This window comes from Leptonychotes weddellii, chromosome 1 (genome assembly GCF_054177405.1).
Source record: "Leptonychotes weddellii isolate Sample4059 chromosome 1, ASM5417740v2, whole genome shotgun sequence".
Lineage (NCBI taxonomy): Eukaryota > Metazoa > Chordata > Mammalia > Carnivora > Phocidae > Leptonychotes > Leptonychotes weddellii.
The window spans coordinates 189,958,680-189,978,202 of record NC_138369.1 but is presented as its reverse complement, the minus strand read 5'-3'; the positions used below and the strand labels follow the sequence as shown (position 1 = coordinate 189,978,202).

At 48.0% G+C, this 19,523-nt stretch overlaps 1 protein-coding gene across 1 annotated transcript in view; it reads right to left on the bottom strand.

Moving 5' to 3' along the window:
* PKNOX1 (PBX/knotted 1 homeobox 1) overlaps positions 1-19,523 on the bottom strand; it is a 45,142-nt gene that overhangs the window by 5,147 nt on the left and 20,472 nt on the right. The window contains exons 3-9 of the mRNA XM_081820352.1: positions 19,159-19,266; positions 16,135-16,262; positions 13,754-13,925; positions 11,651-11,821; positions 7,923-8,022; positions 6,692-6,789; positions 278-406 (exon numbers count right to left, since the gene is read on the bottom strand). Of these exons, the coding sequence (XP_081676478.1) occupies positions 278-406; positions 6,692-6,789; positions 7,923-8,022; positions 11,651-11,821; positions 13,754-13,925; positions 16,135-16,262; positions 19,159-19,209 (849 nt within the window). The 5' untranslated portion in view covers positions 19,210-19,266. The remainder of the gene's footprint in view (positions 1-277; positions 407-6,691; positions 6,790-7,922; positions 8,023-11,650; positions 11,822-13,753; positions 13,926-16,134; positions 16,263-19,158; positions 19,267-19,523) is intronic.

Sequence of the window (19,523 nt, the reverse complement as noted above, 5' to 3'; positions counted from 1 at the left end):
CACACTGGGTCACCCTCCGTGGCACGTAGGTGATTAGCATGAGCGGAAGGCACTCCCTTGTCAGCAGCAGGGCCCTCCTGGTTAAGTCCCTGAGGCAGAGACCTCCAGAGTGTGGTCACCCTCCTCTGTCCCACGTTCCACCCTAACATTGAGACAGTCAATGACACTGACACTCAACACCAGGCCTCCAGCACAGACAGTACATTTTTTCCAGAAAGGAAGCCAGCAAGCAAGCGTCTCAGGGCGCTGTTGACTGTGGAATCACTTGCGTTCTTACCCCTATGTGCTGAAAGAGCCAAGATCTCATCACATTGGTAGCGTGCTTCGGCAGAACGCCCCTTTTATTCTTAGATGAGCCATCATCTTGATGCAAGATGCTTAGATCTTGGTTTAACTGTAACTGAAGCTTTTAAACAATTGAAAAATAACGTTAGAAGGCACAGGAAATTATGACACAGGCAAGTAGTTTATGACTTCTGATGGAGAAAATAACCACAGGTCTTACGGAGAAAGGACATATGGCAGCGGAGACGTGTGTGCTGGGCCCCACAGGCTCACCTGTCGGGGGGCTCCCTCTGCATTCTCACTATTGACACCGCTGTCTCGCGGGCAGTGGCCCCTCGTCCGGCAGGTGAGACAGGAGCCCAGAGGGCCTTGGGGCCGCTGCCCTGCAGACATGTGAGGCCCACGGCCCTCTCGCCCACCACTCGTGTTCACCTCTCACCCTCTAGTCATGGACGTGACAGCACCCGCTCTCCTAGCCTAGAGAGTCCAAGCGATCAGCAAGAACGGGCAGGAAGGCAGAAGCGCCGCTGACGAGAGGCGGCCACGTGGGCTGAACAGAGGGGAGAGACACAGAGGCACGCACAGTGCAGACACGGGGCTCACAGAGCAAAGGGGCCAAGGCACCTGCCTCTGGCCCAGAAGCCTCCGGAGCCACCACAGACACGGCCTCCCTCGCCCCTGAGGACAGCATGGACACGTTCTGCCCACTCCCTTTCCATAGGAAAGGATGCGCGTAACACTTCTTACGGGACTGTCTTTCACACAAATGTAAGAAAGATGTGATGTCCGTAAGGCCAGGTCTCAGCCCCATAGGCCCAGCCTCCCTGTGCAGAGGTGTGGTCAGCGCTCACGACCCGGGCCGGGAAGAACCCCACCGCAGCTCCGCAGGGCCTCTGCACAGACCCGTCGGGGACATCCCTGCTGTTGTGCATGCGTGAACGCAGAACTTACGCAGGAATCCGACTTTATAGAGGAAAGAGCATCACCTTCAGTGTAATGTATCCAGACACCCTTCTAAGGGTTTGGAACGTGATTCTGGAGGTCACTGTATTATCTGTACTTCCTCTGGCCTGACATCATTTCAGATGTATGCTTTAAAAGCCTCAACAACAACATCGCAACAACACAATCCATGACTTACAGGGAACATCAAGCCACTAGCCGTATCTAACATTTCTTAAAAGTCAGGATTATTATTAAGGGTGTGAGTGTTTTTTGAAATGAATTTCTTTGTTAAAGGACTGAAAGCAAACAGTATTAAGCACCCTCTCTATGCTCGTGTTTGTGTTTACCGGAAAAAGAAGAGGAAATGAACTTTTAATACTAGCTCCAAAGCACCAGGGCCAAAATGTAGCTCATCTGTCTTATTTGTCTCAATTAATATATGATGTTCTTCATGAAATTTGACATACGCCCAGTGTTGCTTTCTTCGTGCAGGGTTAAAGCAAATGCAGGCTCAAAAGTAGGCGAAGTGACAGCTAGCCGTATGACTCGACCTCACAGATGCTACCAAGGGGCCTGAGTGCCCACAGGGCTGCGTCAGGAAAGCAAGCCAAGGCCTCTGCACGGAACGGCCGCTGGCCCTGCTGAGCTCTAGCCCCATCGGGGGCTGGACAAGCGGGGGGTTTAAAAGCCTGGGAAACTGGCTGGAAGTCTGTTTAAGAAGCAGTGAGACCCCCCCACACACCCTCCCCATCATTCTCTGCAGATGACTGATCTGCCCCCTGCCCTGCAGGAGACTGGGGCACACTGAGCAAGCTGGACAGCGGAAGTGAGGGGCAAGGCCAGAAAGAGGGGTAAGGAAAGTCTACACGCAAAATGGGAGACCCCGGCCCACTCTCGCCCTCGCAACCAGGCCTATGCCCCAGGCAAGAAGTCTGAGAGTCCTTCTCTGGAGACACTGAGTGGAGGAAACACTCCAGAGGCCAGCCCGCGGAGAAGCCGGCTTGCTGTGGCCCGTACCTGCCACACACCCAACAGCTTTCTGGCAGCTCATGCTGACAGGTCCGAGGACAGCCAACTGTCCCCAAACATCCGAAGGCCTCCATCACAAAGAGCAGACACCAGAGTGAATAAACGCTGAGATGCAGAGGGAACAGAGAGAAGGCTTCAACCACCCATGAAGCAAAAACGGGAGCTACTTCAAGAGAAAGCACAGAGGGCATGGAAGAGTCTAAGAAATCCAAACTGAGGAACGCCTGGATGGCTCAGTCGTTAAGCGTCTGCCTTCGGCTCAGGTCATGATCCCAGGGTCCTGGGATCAAGCCCCGCATCGGGCTCCCTGCTCCGCGGGAAGCCTGCTTCTCCCTCTCCCACTCCCCCTGCTTGTGTTCCCTCTCTCACTGTGTCTCTCTCTGTCAAATAAATAAATAAAATCGTAAAAAAAAAAAAAAAAAGAAATCCAAACTGTGCTGAAGAGGTCAACCTGCATGGATGGGTTGGGAGATAAAAGATCTCTCAGAAACCAGACAATGGGAATACAAATACAAAATGACACAAAAATGCAAAGATTCGGTTCAGAAGATCTAATGTCTTGGGGTGGGGGCAGGGCTATCTCAGAGGCATCAAGGAGAGGTCTCAGACTCCAGGACATGAGGTTTTCCCAGGGCTCAGCAACAGCTCGGAGAAGAGACGCGGCTGAGAGGAGAAAACACAGCAGCCTGGAAAGCAGCGAGCGCTGACCTCCTCCCAAGGCGGCTAGAGCCCCCGATGCCATGCTCCCGGGCCCTGCTGACGATTTCTTCCGGAAACCATCCTGGGAAACAGTCAAGTACAAGACCAAAATAAAGTCATCTTCAGGTTTGCAACGTCTCGACAGAATGTATTTCCCATGCACATTTTCCGTGGAAGTTTTCAAAGTGGGGAGTAAAGCCAAGAAAGTAGAGGATGTAGGCTCTAGGAGAAGGGATTCCTCAAGGCGATGTCAAAGGAAAGTTCGAGAACACACGCTATGCCCAGCCTGGATAGAGAAGAGCCCCGGAGAAGGCAGGCGGAGAGCTTCTGGGGGCCCATGGCCCCGATGGATGCACCTTGGGCAACAGTGAAGCACTTGTGAGCTCAGCCAGACACATCTGAACCAGAGAAGCCCTGAGATCACAGGTACACACTCAGCTCCGCAGAGACGAGGTGATGTTCATACCAACAACAGGTGTGGCCGAGCTGTGGGGAGAAGCACGGGCAGGGCGGGGAAGAGCCACTGCCGAGGGGGCGCACGGACAGAGCACAGGCCCCAACCGTGACAGAGAGCCCAAACAGGGAGCTTCAGGGGTGAGTTAAGAGGGAGGACTTTTAGTGAGAAACGGGAGGAAATCAGCAGGATCAGAAAGCAGCTGCCCGAGGGGAGAGGAGGGAACGGGGCAGGAAAAGCGGTGCTTGGCTCCAAGCCTCTCAGCACCCTGCACACTGAGCTGGACACACAACCACCTGATATAAAAAAGCAAAATAAGAGTAAAACGGAGGCAAAAAAACCTTGTCACAGGCCAAGTAATAGCAAAAACTTAAAATATATACAAATAAGACTCTCCCGGGAAAGGGGGAGGAGCTAGAGCGGGAGGAAATCCGTGAAATTCCCCCTGGCTACTTCTCTTTCCTCGAAAACATGTTTTTAGAAGTAGAAACACCTCGGGGCGCCTGGGTGGCTCAGTCGTTAAGCATCTGCCTTCGGCTCAGGTCATGATTCCAGGGTCCTGGGATCGAGCCCCACATCAGGCTCCCTGCTCGGCAGGAAGCCTGCTTCTCCTCTCCCACTCCCCCTGCTGGTGTTCCCTCTCTGGCTGTCTCTCTGTCAAATAGATAAATAAAAACTTAAAAAAAAAAAAAAAAGGTAGAATCACCTTTCCATAGAGATGCCCTAGGAAAAGGCCAAATCCTGCCTCCTCCTGACGGGCCGTAGGTCAGAATGTGGCCCACGGTGGCCAATTCTCTTCTGCGGGAGAGTGGCAATGTCAGAATCCGCCTCAGCTGCGCTCACAACGCAGCCAGACATGGGGCAGGACGGACAGGTGGGGGACAGCACAGGAGTGACCGCCACCACAGCGCTGCCGTGAATGACGCTGGCCAGAGTGGCCACGGGAGCCAAGACAGACAGCGAGCAGTTTTCTCGATCAAACCAACCCTGACAGTTTCTGACACAAAAACAGAAAATGTCACTGGTTAAGTTACTCTCCCCAATTACCTGAAGCCCAGTAAGAACCAATCCCCCCTCCCCACAAAAAAAAAAAGAAAAAGGGAAGAAAAGAGCCCAGAGCAGCCCAAACAGCTACAATAAAAATCACACGTACCATGTACAGGTTTTATTCAAAGAACACCTGCACCCAGAGCCCTCAGTCAATCTGTTTACTCTTCCGTTGGAAACCCGGGGCAGCTCGTGTCTTTGGCTTCCTGGCCCTGCTGCCCTAGAAGCCAGACTCGGCAGGAGTGTGATGGGGAGGGGCCAGGCGCACGGTGGACTGATCACCGGAGCAGAGACAGCCCACAGGCTGGGAGCTGTGTTCACCTGTCTGCCTGACAAGGCTGGGGAGGGTCACAGGCATGTTCTGTGTCAGAGGGGTTATGCTGAAATACAAACTATGTATTTGCTAGTTAAACCAGTCCTTTCCATCTATAAGAAAATTCAGTTAAGTAGAAAACCTTTTTTTTCCCTTAAAGATTGATTTATTTATTTGAGAGAGAAGGGGTGGGGGAGAGAGAGAGAGTGAGCATGCAGCAGGGAGGGGCAGAGGGAGAAGGAGAGAGAATCCCAAGCAGACTCCCAGCTGAGCACAGCCCGACGCAGGGCTCAATCTCACGACCCTGAGACCGTGCGTGACCTGAGCCGAAATCAGGAGTCAGACACTTAACTGACTGAGCCACCAGGTGCCCCGGAAAACTTTCTTCTGAAGCGACAGGACAAATAAACCTCTACTACATAAGGAAGGCACCTCGCTCTAAAAGCAGTTCCATGTGGTACCAGGACGAGCTCTGCGAACCAGACACCACCTCACGCTCACAGGTGTGGTAAATGGGAAGCTCCAGGGAAAGCAGGCTGGCTGGAAAACCAAGGGACAATGCTGGTGGAGTCCAGTTCCTCCTCTACCCATTGCTGGGCCTGGTGAGACCCCATGTGCCCAGATGACAAGGCCCCCCGCCCCAGCTCAGCTCTGTCCATGCAGTGAGAGGCAGTAAGCCCTGGATTGGCGGTGCCAGCCCTTGCCCACCGACGCCCTCTCGCCTCTGCTGTCTGCTTGAGGGACACACAACATCTCCGGGGCTGGGCCTCCAAGCCGTCCGTGAGGTTGTGGGAAACACCTGTGTGGGCTAAAGACAACTAACATAGGGGCGCCTGGGTGGCTCAGTTGGTTAAGCGACTGCCTTCGGCTCAGGTCATGATCCTGGAGTCCCGGGATCGAGTCCCGCATCGGGTTCCCTGCTCGGTGGGGAGTCTGCTTCTCCCTCTGACCCTCCTCCCTCTCATGCTCTCTGTATCTCATTCTCTCTGTCTCAAATAAATAAATAAAATCTTTAAAAAAAAATAAATAAAGACAACTAACATAAAGAATCTGTATTCCTAACTATGAGCTGACAACAGAAACATTATCTTTCTGACTTAAACCTAGCTCAGTGTGGAAAACAAGGGTGTGTGTGCGTGTGTGCGTGTGCGTGCGTCTCCGTGATCGACAGCGGCCTGGACGACCACCGAGGCAACCCCGTCTCACCACGGAGGCACAGAGAGAGCAGTGTGACCTCAGCCCAGCACAGAACAGCACGTCCACGTGCTGCTTCTGCCCGTGAAGCGGCCTCCTGCGCTCTCGGAGCTGGGGTGCCCGGGGTCGGGGGGCGCGAGAGGCCAAGGGCAGGAAGAGCACACCAGCCGCCTTGGGGCAGGGCCTCCACGGGGCAACTGGGAGCAGGGAAGGGGCAGCCCTTGCTCAGCTTTTGCACCAGGCTGTGGGAGGATGTTAAGGAAGGGCCCCGGCCAGCCCGAGGACCAGCCCGGAGTGGCGCTCTGGCCCAGCAGAAGCACAGAAGGGCCTCGCCACGGGCTGCAAGACCTGCCTGCTGGGTCCGCTGTCAACCTGCATGGCGGCGGGAAGAGCGTGTCCACACTGCCTCGAGTCTCCTGATCCACAGACAACCACACAATCCAGTGTTCAACTGGACGACAGTGGTTGCTGAGGGGAAGGGGTCATGGATGACTTTTTTCCTGCTTCCTTAGACTTTCTGAACTTTGCAACTTTTTTACACCGAGGGAGACAAAGAGTAAACAAGAGACAAAACATGGACACTGAGATTAACTGGAGACTGCTACTGGGAAGCCAGCTCGAGACAACCGACCTTCAGGCAGAGGGAACAGATCCAGCCTGGGCCTACTGTGCCCCACGCCTGCGCGACGCGCCCCCAGACCCTCCCGTGGGAATGGCACACACACCTGGGAGTTCTGGATCCTGATCGTGCCGGGCGACAACGCTTGTGTCACTACTTGGCCTTGAGGGGTGACAACTGTGACAGGTTGATACACTGTGCCACCTCAAGAAGGAAGAAATTAAAATACTCTTTAAGTCTCAATGATTTAAACCGTATTCTCAATATACTCGATATACGTATGAAAGGAATAAAATCTTTAGTCTGATGTGGTTTTTAAATGGTTTCAAATGATCAATACTTTGCTGGCTGACTTGTCACTATAAATTATTGAACAACTTCCCTGGACAAGTAGTGTTCCAGCATCTATAGTGAGGTCTGGCTCTTTGCAGGGGAGGGGCACTCGGGGGGGGGCATGGTACTGTAAGGGGTGTGCGGGCCACTGTGCAGGAGGTACGGCAGCGTGCAGGGGGTGGGCACAGTGCAACAGAGCAGGGCAGTGTGCAGGGTGAGGGGCAAGGCAGTGGAGGGGACAGGGCAGTGGGGGGGGCGGGCACGGTCGGGGGGCACAGTGCAAAGCGGGTGTTAAGGTGGACCACCGCACAGGACACAAGGGCTTATTTGGATTCTGCAAATTCCCTTTTTTGTCCGCCTCTGTTTCCTACTTTCCCCACAATTAGCAGTATTAAAGGACCTGGCAACTGGTGTGAACTATTTGTTATCATAGTATATTTTGATCAAACATGCCTTTGTCTTCCTGTGGAGGTTTCCCCTGACACTATCACACGAGGGTTTTCGTTGTAAATTTCTCCCCTCCTCACATGCCCCATTCCATTTTCATGACAATTTTATATCTGCGATGTTCGAGATGCACCAGGGAACCACAGAATCGGTACCCCTCCCGTGTTTTTATTTGACAAGTAATACTAAGAATGAATTTTTCTTTGTTTGTCAAACATTAATGACCCAACCTAAGCTTTTCCCGGTGCTGCCAAGAGTGCAATTAACAACTATGTTATCTGCAAAGTACAATTGGTTTTTGCTATATGCTGTCAACTCCTATATAAAACCTTTCTTCCCAAAATTTTTTAGTAGGGAAACACAATTTGCGTGAACTATTTGTTACTGGGAATTAAAACAAGAAACGGGCATTCAATTCTAAATGCTCTAGATTTTGCCACTCCTATTTCAGGAACTGGCATTAATTAGAAATTATATTTATGCACTTCTCTGTTCTAATATAAAGGGCTTTTCCACAAAAGCTCAAGGAAAGAGCATCCTTTTCTCGGTCAGCATACCTGCCACTGTTGCCATGGTTACGTTCCCCTGCTGCAGCGCAGATGCCGGAACCACGATTCCTTGGGGGCTGAGAGTGCCTGAGATGGCACTTGGAATCTGCTGTAAGTCAGAAATGCAAAGTGAGGGGCTATGGGAAAACAGAAAGCCCACCTTACATACCTGCAAAGCAAGAGATCCAAGACTGACCCAGTATCAACTATCATCATCAGTACTGAGATACTGGTTTCAATCTGGCTTCCAAAAGATTGTCTTTCCTCTTGTCATCATATTAATCATCATAAAAGACGCGAGCCCCCTGGTGTCCATGATTGTGGAGTGCTAAATCTGGGCCTGGCCTGCAGCAGGTTCCACAGAAATGATCATAAACACCGCATCAAGATTCCACCCGTCCATTCACCGAGATGGCTGGGTTGCTGGCCAGCCAGGGAGAGAGCTCCACACTGGCATCCAGGCACAGGGTCTGGCGCCCAGCAGGCACCCAGGGATTTCAGCAGCTCAACAGCATCAGTGGGTACTGCCCAAAGACGATTACTTTGCAGGCTGCCACATCAATCTGAATGTATGTATAAAGCTCTGGTAGGTACATACAAATAATGTGGGTCTGCCACATTAACTTGGTTAGAATATTAATTCATTCAAATCAATAATCCAAGCTCCCACCATCAAGAACCTAAAAAAGAGGAACAAAAGGAAACTAAAGCAAGCAGAAGGGAGGAAATAATAAAGATCAAAGCAGAAATCAATGAAACTGAAAACAGAAAAACAGAGATCAATGAAAAAAAAGCTGGTTCTTTGCAAAGATCAATACACTGACAAACCTCTACAAGACTTAGGGAAAACAAAGAGACATGACAAATTACCAACATCAGGAAGGAAACTGAGAGCACCGCAGACCCTACACACGTCAGCAGGAGAGGAGTGCCTCAGTCCACTCGGCACGCGGGCCTCTGAAGCTAGCGTGAAACAGGTCATCTGAACAGCCCTACAACTATGAAGGACACCGAATTCGTAACTTGAACACTCAAAAAAGAAATCTCCAGCTCCAGCTAGTGTCACTGGAGAATTCTATCAAACATGTAAAGAATTAACACCAATTCTATATAATCACTTCCAGAAAATAGGAAAGGAGGATATATTCTTCATTTTACAAAGCTGTACTATCCTGGTACCAAACCTAGACAAAGACTGTAACAAAAAAGAAACTACAGACCAATATCCCCCAATACAGACATACAAACGCTTAACAACATATTAGCAAACAGAATTCAGGAACCTATATAAAAAGAATTATGTGCCATGACCAAGTGGAGTTTATTCCAGGAATGCAAGGCTTGTTCAGTATTCGAAAAATCGAGTAATGTAATCTACTACCACGTTAACAGAAGAAAGAAGAAAAATCACATAATCATATCAATTCACCCAGGGAAAGCATTTGACAAATTCAATATAATAGAAACTCTTAGAGAAACAGGAATAGAGGGGAACTTCCTCAACTTGATGAAGAGCATCTAGAAAAAACCTGCCACTAAAACTATAACTAACAGTGAAAGGCAGAATGCTTTCCCCTAAGATTGGGAACAAGGCAGGATGTCCACTCTCACCAATCGTATTCAAGATAGTACCAGATGTTCTAGCCAACACAATAAGGTAAGACAAGGAAATAAAAAGCAAACAGATCAGGAAGGAAGGAACAGAACTGTTCCTATCTGCAGATGACATAACTGAATAAGGAGAACATCCTGAGGAATCTGTGAAAAGGACCTCCTAGAACTAATAAATGAGTTCAGCAAGGTTGCAGGATGAAAGATAAAACATACAAAATCAACTGTATCTCTAAATACTAGCAGGGACACTAAAGTTAAAAATATAATGCCATTTGTAATAGCCAAAAAAAAAAAAAAAGAAACAAACACACAAGGTGTAATTCTAAAAACACATACGTAGGACTTCTATCACAAAACTACAAAACACCAATGAAAGAAATGACAGAGAGACATACCCGGTCTGTGGACTGGAAGAGTCAACAGAGGAAAGACATCAATTCTCCCCAGAACGATACACAGGCTTAATGCAATTTCTATCAAAATCTCAGTAACATTTTTTTGTTGATATAGACAAGATTATTCCAAAACTTATATGGAAAAGAACTAGAATAACTAAAATAACTTTGAAAAAGAAGAATAAAATGGGAGGAAACAGTCTACCCAAATTTGAGACTTATTAAATAGCTACAGTAACAAGATTAGCTGGTGTAAATACAGAGACCAGCGGAACAGAACAGAGAACACAGAAATAGAGCAACACAAATACACTGACTGTTGACAACGGCATAAAAGCAATTCAAGGGAGGAATTTGAACAAATGGTGCTGGAGCACAGGACGTCCAGAGGCAAAACAAAGAACCTCAACCTAAACCCTCACACTTTATACAAAAGTTAACTCAAAATGGGTCATGGATTTAAATGTGAACTATAAAACTTTCAGGAAAACAACAACAACAACAAAAAACTAGAGAAAATCCTTGGGATCTAGGGCTAGGCAGAGTTCTTAGACTTAACACCAAAAGCACAACTCATCAAAGAAAAGTTGATAAATGGGACTTGATCAAAATTTAAAATGTTTGCTATGCAAAAGACCCTGTTAAGAGGATGAGAAGATAAGGTACAGACTTGGGAGAAAATATTTACAAACCATATAGCTCATAAAAGACTAGTATCTAGGGGCGCCTGGGTGGCTCAGATGGTTGAGCATCTGCCTTCGGCTCAGGTCATGATCCCAGGGTCCTGGGATTGAGCCCCACATCAGGCTCCCCGCTTGGCAGGGAGCCTGCTTCTCCCTCTCCCTCTACTGTCCCCCCTGCTTGTGCTCTCTCGCTCTCTCTGTCAAATAAATGAACAAAATCTTAAAAAAAAAAAAAAAAAAGACTAGTATCTAGAATACTCTCAAAAGTCAACAGTTTAAAAAAAAATCCAATCAGAAAATGGGCAAAAGACGTGAGCAGACCTTCTACCAAAGAGGATCTACAGATGGCAAATTAGCTCATGAAAAGATGGTCAACACCATTAGCCATCAGGGAAGTGTGAACTATGACCACAATGGAATGTCACCATCAGAGTGGCTCAAGTATAACAGTGCTTCAACATGGATGAACCTCGAGGACATTATGTCCGTAAAGTGAGCCAAGCACAAAAGGACAAATACGGTATGATCCCCTCACGTGAGGTACCTAGACTGATCAAATTCATAGAAAGTAGAATAGTGGGAGCCAGAGGCTGGGGAGGGAAGAATGGGGAGTTAGTATTTCATGGGGATAGTGTTTCAGTCTGAGAAGATGGAAGGTTCCAGAGATAGATGGTGATGATGGTTGCACAACAGTGTGAATATGCTTAATGCCACTGAATTGTACCCTTAAAAATGGTTAAGACAGTACATTTTATGATATGTGTATTTTACCACAATTTTAAGAAATAATAAAAACCCTAAAGAAAAAGGAAAGCAATGAATGGTACTCCATCCTCCAGAAAGCTGGGATCCAGGGTCCGCACACGCAGATTGAGGCCTCACCCCACTTACTGCATGAAGCCCAGAGGGCCTGTCCTTGTGGCTTGAGGATGGCGTTATGTCAGCCCAGGCACTCCTACAGGGCAGTTGGTCTCAGGAGTCAGTACCCGTCACCCCCGCAGACCTTACCATCACCAAGAAGCAGAGCAGGACCCGACACAGATACCTGGGACTGGACGGGGGAGTACGGGCTTCCAGGTTCTCCGCTCAGGAGAGTCTCACTGTTCATTTTCGTTTTGAGACAAGCAATGTATCGACTGCAGAAATCTTTGCACAGTTCGTTAACCTTTTCCAGCTCAAGAAGATGAATACGCAAAACCTGGATTGCTTTTACCATCTAGAAGCAGAGAAAATGAAGACCTTCAGACAAGAAAACGGCAGCATCACGGTAAGTTGTAATTCTCAGTCATTCGCCTGAATGCCACAGAGCGCTGACCATCTGCACTGCCAATGACAGGAGGGGGATAACATCAGAAATCATGCAAAACGACAAGTCATTCCAGTGCCGCGGACCTCTGGCATCTCGCTGCATCTGGTGTGTGGGGCACAGATGTCCCCGTGCTGCCCTCAGTGAGTGGCAGCACCAGGAGACAGCCCAGCCTCACCCCGGCCCCACTGCGGACCGGCTCCAACAAAGAGCAAGGTACTTACCCTCCCTCTGCTCCTGTGTCTTCCTCTGTAAATGGGGAGGAATCCATACCCCCCTCATAGGAGGCTCTTCATTTTGATAAAACTCCACTTACCAACTCTGCCTTTTATGGATTGTGCTTTTGGTGACAAGCCTAAGAACTCTTTCCCTAGCACTAGGTTAGCCCTTTTAAGATTTTTCTAGGCGTTTTTGTTTTTGTTTTTTTTTAAAGATTTTATTTATTTGACAGAGAGAGAGACAGCGAGAGCAGGAACACAAGCAGGGGGAGTGGGAGAGGGAGAAGCAGGCTTCCTGCCGAGCCGGGAGCCCGATGTGGGACTCGATCCCAGGACCTGGGGATCATGACCTGAGCTGAAGGCAGACGCTTAACGACTGAGCCACCTAGGCGCCCGATTTTTCTAGGAGTTTTACAGTGACTTTAAGTCACTAAATTTCACAGTAACCTGCCCCACAGCAGTAGACAGTGGTCTGTAATGAGCACCACTTGCCTGTGAATGCACAACCCCAAAGCTCAGCTCCTTCCCAGTGACCTTGGGGACAGTAATTCGTATGTACCTGTGGAATGAACCGCCAAGCAGGTGATAAAGAGCGACCCCGTCCCAGGCTCTGCTAGGCTCTGTGCTGGAACACCAGTCAGGAGAACCTGGGTCCCCTCTGGCTGTCCCCGCAGCCACGCACTGCTGGCTATGTGATAGATTCAGAAGCAGAGAGAGCTTCTGATTCTCACCCCAAAAGGGCGGGCACTCTCCCGGTTCAGAGATTAGGAGGCTGACTCCCGGTCAGACAGCGCCCTGGTAAAATCCGTTAGGCACGAAGGGTTGAACGTATAATGAGAAATTAAAAACCAACAAAGATCTGGGACATTTATTCAGGAAAAAGTTTCCTGAGACACTTTTCTGCTCATCAGGGCCCTGACTACGGTTTTCGGCTGGGGGTTAGCAGGCTCTAAAGGGAGCCCAGGAAGGAGCGTGTCCCCTGACGTGGGCTAACAGCGTTCCACCAGCACTGAGGGGTGCAGCAGTGATGTTAACTCTGACAAACTCTGCATTTCATTCAGCAAGCACAGAGGACCCTGGACCTTGGGGCGCCGGACCTGGGAGGAGGGCACCCACACGAGGCTGAAAGGCGAGGGGAAGCAGCTGAGGAGCGTGCGAGCCCCGTTAAGCCTGCCCTGCTCTGTGTTCAAGGGCCTCCTCAAGTCTGCATACAGCCTTGTCACCCACCACCACTTACTGCCAGCCTCCAGACAGAGCATAAGGGTGTGTGTCCGCGATCCGGGGAAGCCCAGAACTGGGCTGGGGCACAGGCATGCTGCCTGAGAGGCACGGCATATAAGCACACCAACCCCAGTGAACTTCACAGACACTCAGGAGAGAACTGCGTCCCCAGGCCCCTTGTGACACAGACACAGATGAGCTCCTTTGATCCCTACAGTAAAAGTCACTACAGAAAGCTAGAAGACATGGGGACGTTCAGGTCACACACACAGGAAGTTATTTCATAAACTATCGGATTCTCCCCTTTAGCAGAACTACATCCTGAAGTTCTAATTAGACGTTTAAAACTTACTGAACAGATTTTAAATTTGGGGGAAAAAAATAAAACATTTCTTATACTTACTAAATTGTCAGTTTCCGGATCTTCACAAAAGAAGGGTTTTCCTTCCTTCTCTTGCTTCCTTACAAAATTTTCAATATCTACATCAAAACTGGCAGAAGTTGTACCTTCTGAGCCCTGCGTAGATTGTTCACATTTTTCAAACAACAAAGCTAATAATGGAAACAGTGGATGCCTGCAGGAAAAAAATTTTAAAATGTACGTCCTACATTTGCACGAGAATATTTTAGTACATATGTCTGCATTCGTTTATATAACAGCTTTGTTGAGATACCGTTCATAAACTGCAGTTTATCCCCTTCAAAGTGTACAGTGCAATGGTTCTACTCTGTTCACAGAGCGGTGCAACCATCCCCAAGGTCAATCTTACAGCATCTTCGTCATCCCCCAAAGAAACCCTGCAGCCATCAGCTGTCACTGCCCATCTTCTCCCAAACCCCAGCCCCAGGCCACCACTACCGACTTCCTGTCTCTATAGATTTGCTAGGGTTCTAGACATCTAAACGGAATTATACAATACGTGGCCTCTGGCATCTAGCTTCTTTCACTTAGCACGGTGTTTTCCAGGCTCATCAATGTTGTAACACGTATCACTAGTTCGTTCCTTTTTGTGGCTGAATAATATTCCATGGTATGGAGAGACCAGTTTTATAGTTTTAAAATTTACACTTAGATCTATACTTCGTTTTGAGTAAACTTTTTTTTTTTAAGATTTTATTTATTTATTTGAGAGAGAGAGAGCACAAGAGGGAGAGAAAAGCAGGCTCTCCACTGAGCAGGGAGCCCGACGTGGGGCTCGATCCCAGGACCCCGGGATCATGACCTGAGCCGATGGCAGACGCTTAACTGATGGAGCCACTCAGGCGCCCCCTTGAGTAAACTCCTGTATAAAACGTGAGATTAGGTCAAAGATCTTCTTTCAGCATATGAATGTCTAATTCTTCCAACACCATTTTTTGGAAAGTCTACCTCTACTCCACTGAATTGTTTGCACCTTTGTCAAAGATCAAATAAATAAGGTATTTGTATAGGACAAAAGTGATTCTGATCCTATCCCTTCACCACCGTCACCACATTCTCATTACCATAATGCCATGGTATGTCTCAAAAATCCCACTTTATTCTTTTTCAACACTGTTTCAGCTGGTCTAGTTATTTTGCCTTCCATATAAAATCTAGAATTAACGTGTCTGTATGTACAAAACCGTCCTAGGGCTTTAATTGGAATTATGCTAAATCTACAGGTCGATTTTAGGAGAAAGGACATCTTTACTAAGTTGAGTCTTCCCATCCATGAGCATGGTATGTGTCACCATTTATTTAGGTTTTCTTTGATTGCTTGCATCAGCATTTTATAATTTTTCAGCATAAAGTTTCTGCGTTTTGTTAGATTTATACCTAAATTTTTTGGAGCTCTTGTAAATGGTATTGTCTTTTTTAATTTTCAGCTTCCAATTGTGTATTACTCATATAGAAATGGGATTGGTTTCTGTGTGTTGCCCTTGTAATGTGTGACCTTATTAAACTCACCCAGTTCTGGAAGGTTTTTGGTTGAGTCTTTGGGATTTTCTATATAAACAATCATGTCGTTTGTGCACAGAGCCAGTTTTATTTCTTCCTTTCTAATCTGGTATGCCTTTTCTTCCTTTCTCTTGCCTTAACTGCACTGGCTAGGACTTCCATTACAGTACTGAACAAGAGGAGTCAGAGCGTACGTCTCTGCTGTGTGCCCAGTCTTAGGAAAACAGTCTTGGCCATTAAATACGATGAGAACGACAGACTTTTTGATGTTGCCCTTCATCAGGTTAGGAAAGTTTCCCTCCGTTACCACTTTGCTGACAGTTTTTAATCATAATTAGCTGTTGATTTTTGTCAAATGCTTTTCTGTGTCACTTAGTATGATCATGTTGTGCGTCTCACTGGTTGATCTTTTGACTAACGAATCAGTTTGAGTTCTTGGGATAAACTCCACTTGGTCATTGTGTGTTATTCTTTTTATATATTGCTGGATTTAGTATTTTATTAATGATTTTTATGTTTAAGTTCATGAGGCACACTGGTGTATACTTTTTTTTTTGTATTGTCTTTAGTATCAGAGTGATGTGTTGGGAGGCATTCCCTCTTCCTTTACTGGATTCTCCAGTAAAACTACCTGGGCCTGAAGATTTCTTTTTGCAAGGTTGACTAAAATGTCCATTTATATTCCAAAACTTTTTTTTAAGGTATCAGGAATAATATCTTAATTTGACAAACTTCTCACTCCCATGGTTATCACATCAAACCTTACTACTCTGCCTAGCTAATAGGTCTAGCATTCCATTTAACAAGGTTCTCTATTCCTGTCATTCCTGTTAAAACCCACATGCGTCACATCTCATCGCTACCTATAAATGGCCTGCTTGTCCGCATCCATTGGCGTCTGGGACCCCACGGGTGGGGGGCTCACTCCTTCCACATCAGGTTCAGAGCAGTTGGGATCTTGCTCCGTTTTTAACTCTGTTACTACTTGCATCTGTGAAAGGAGGAGAGAATTCTGGTTACTAAACACAAAATAAACTGCTACTAAGTACTCTATTCTCAAACAGAAACAGAAATGCAACAGGAGTGGTAAATTGCTAGACAGCTGGATGACTGGCAGTAATACATAAAAAACACTACCAACAAAATTCCTTTGAATTTAATACGTTTTGAAAACGGCTACAACAAAGGTCAAATTTCCAAATCATCTTGAAAACTGTGAGGACCGGTATCCGTGAAATGCTTATGATTTTCAAAAACACACTACTACACAGCACTGAAGGGAAGCGGCACATAAATAATCTTTCCAATGTCTCTGCCTGCTCTAGATGCTCACGCTGAGTAAGAGAAGTGCACACGAGTAGTTAAAACTCTTATCTTGTCACAAAAACAACTCAGACCCTATATTCTAAATTCTCCCCTATCTACTCTTACATTTCAGGAATACATAAGCTATCCAAATTTTGAGAAAAAGTCACTGTATTCAGAAGGCAAAGACCAGCTGTGTTTAAAGAAATAGTATTAAACATAAGAGGAAGCCTTAAAGATATTATAAATTGCTTTCAACTAGCTATTTGGTTTGTAACTTAGGTGAAAAGTATTTAAATCCTTAAGCATAAAGAATTCGGTTTACAGAAAGAAATCCCAAAATGCTGCAGGAACCTTGTAATTATCCGTGAGCAGATCGCCAGCCCCCTCAGCTTCTTCAGGACCACCCCTTGCGGCCAGGACTCCGTCCTCAAGGAAGCAGCCCGGTGGGGGCCCTCGGGGAAGGGGCTTATTCCCACGCAGTGGGGGAGAGCCAGCGTCCTGCCACGAACCCGGCACCTAACAGCCAGGGCTGGTCACAGGCCCCAGGGGCTGTGTCGCAGGGGAGACCCTGGCACCGCACTTGCCTCTCAGTGGTCCAGATAGGCAGGGACACCTCTGTGCCTCTGCCTTTAGATGGTGCAGTGGGCCCGGGAGAGGGTTTCCCTCTCTCTCTCGAAAAACAAAACACTAAAGCAACTAACTAAAGCCCAATCAAACACAACTTTCTGATAGGAAATCTGACAGTAGTATAAAAAAGCCTTAAAAGATTTATTTCAGGTTTTTATTTTTTTTAAAAGATTTTATTTATTTATTTGACAGAGAGAGACACAGCGAGAGAGGGAACACAAGCAGGGGGAGTGGGAGAGGGAAAAGCAGACCTCCCATGGAACAGGGAGCCTGATGTGGGCTCGATCCCAGGACCCTGGGATCCTGACCTGAGCCGAAGGTAGCCGCCTAACGACTGAGCCACCCAGGCACCTATTTCAGGTTTAAAAAAAAAAAACAATGAGTGTGGAAGAAAGAGAAACCTAAATGTCGGAGACATGGCCAAGGAAATTGGGCATATCTATACTGTAGGATAGGAAATGTTTAAAATAATGTTCGCCAAGAGTTTTCCACGTCAAGGGAAAAGCGAGGCTCCTTCCCTCCCTGTGCCTGGCACCGCGCAGGACACGGCCACCTCAGTCACCTCCAGGCACAGACCTGCTGGAGGAGGAGACTCCCGGCAGGATCTGCCAGCAGGGCATCAGGGGGACCAGTGGAGGAAGGATGGGAGGCAGGTGGCAAGTGGGGAGGGACCAAGGCAGGCTGGGAAGTCTTCATAGGAAGTGATGGAAGCAAAGACCTGCAGGACCAGAGGGCCCTGGCCAAGCTGCTCCTTGAGGCAAGAGCCAAGGGAAGAGCCGGGGCCAGGGCCGCAGGGCAGGGATGCCCAGAAGTGGGGTGCAGAGGTGAGGACAAGGGCAATGCAGGGTCCTCAAGGCAGGGCTCAGCAGGTGGAGAGAGGGACAACACTAGCTTTGCATTTTAGATACAAAATCACTTGGAAATATCCAAGGACTTCCAGGTGCAGAGAGCACCCCCATGCCTCAATTCCCCTAAGAAGCTAAGACACTTAAACAAAAAGCCAACAACAACAACAAGCCAACAAAAACAAAGTCTGTGCAACAGGAACCAAAGCAGGAATGCACAGAACTAGCCACCAAGGAAAGACACAACAGAAGAGGGAGGGAGCCTCAGGTCCCAGGCGCCACCTGCAACTTCACTGATGCAGGGCTGTGACCTCATTCGGGCCAGTCCCCCTGGCCTTGTTGTGACCCAGCTCACTTCGAGTAGGGAGAAAAGGGGCCTCTGGGCCTTCTTCTACCACCTCCTGACTACAGGAAGCAGGAAGCAAAGACTGGAAGGTCTTCGACGAAATAAGCTCCAGGGCTCCACAGTCAGAGGGGGACTGGACCCCATTCTGAACACAAAGAGCATCCCAAGACCTCAGGTGTCCCAAGAGAGGCTGCCCAGGCCTCGGCTGAGCTTCTCCCATCCCTGCCTCCCCAGTTCCTTCAGGGCACAGAACACCAAACACCCAGACCTTCAACCGCAGCTGCAAGGAACACCAAGTCCACGGACAGTGGGAGGGCAGGCAAGAGGCTGTCCGGGCACGGCCACACAACAGGAGCAGAGAGCACAGCAACGATGCTGCCCAGACAAATGGGACAGGCCCCCCGCCGCTCACGCCTGGGGAGGGGAAACACCGTGGTTCCCACTCAGGTCAGCAACCGGTCATCCAGCTTTTCTTTAAAAGCAACAACACTCATTAGCACGGACATCAAAAAGGGCAATTCCCAATGAACTATGACTTAGGGGAGTCACCATTACTGGCAACTTGGTATCAGTGGAAGAAATGATTTGAATAACTCTATAGCGGGCCTTTCTAGCACCAGCACATGATCAACGCATCATATCCTTAAAATTGAGCCTGCAACCTCATGAAACTGAATTATAAATATACAAAGCCTCGGTTGTGTTTCAGTACGCGATCCATGGACTGTATTTAGAATGTGGAATAAAGCTCAGGTGCTCACTTGTTGCCCATCTTGATAGCTGTCTATGCTTAATGTCTGTGTAGCCATCATGGTTAATGAGTTTTATAATAAAACATCACATCATCTTGAGTCAAAAGCAAATGGTGTCTGGGGAAACAAAAGCAGAAAAGCGTCAGTTAATAATTGCAGAGCATTTTTGGTCCCTTTATTCCCCAGCATCTATATACTTTTTTAAAATGCGTATTTTCACACGGAGAGGAAAGAAGCACTCTACTACATTATAAGCCAACCCCCTCAGCCTGATCCTGCTCACTTGGTGGCCCCAAGTTTCCATGTGCTCCAGGCCTGGACTTGTTCTCACAGTTTTTACCCACCCGGATGCATTCCCTCTAGTAACTGTCTAC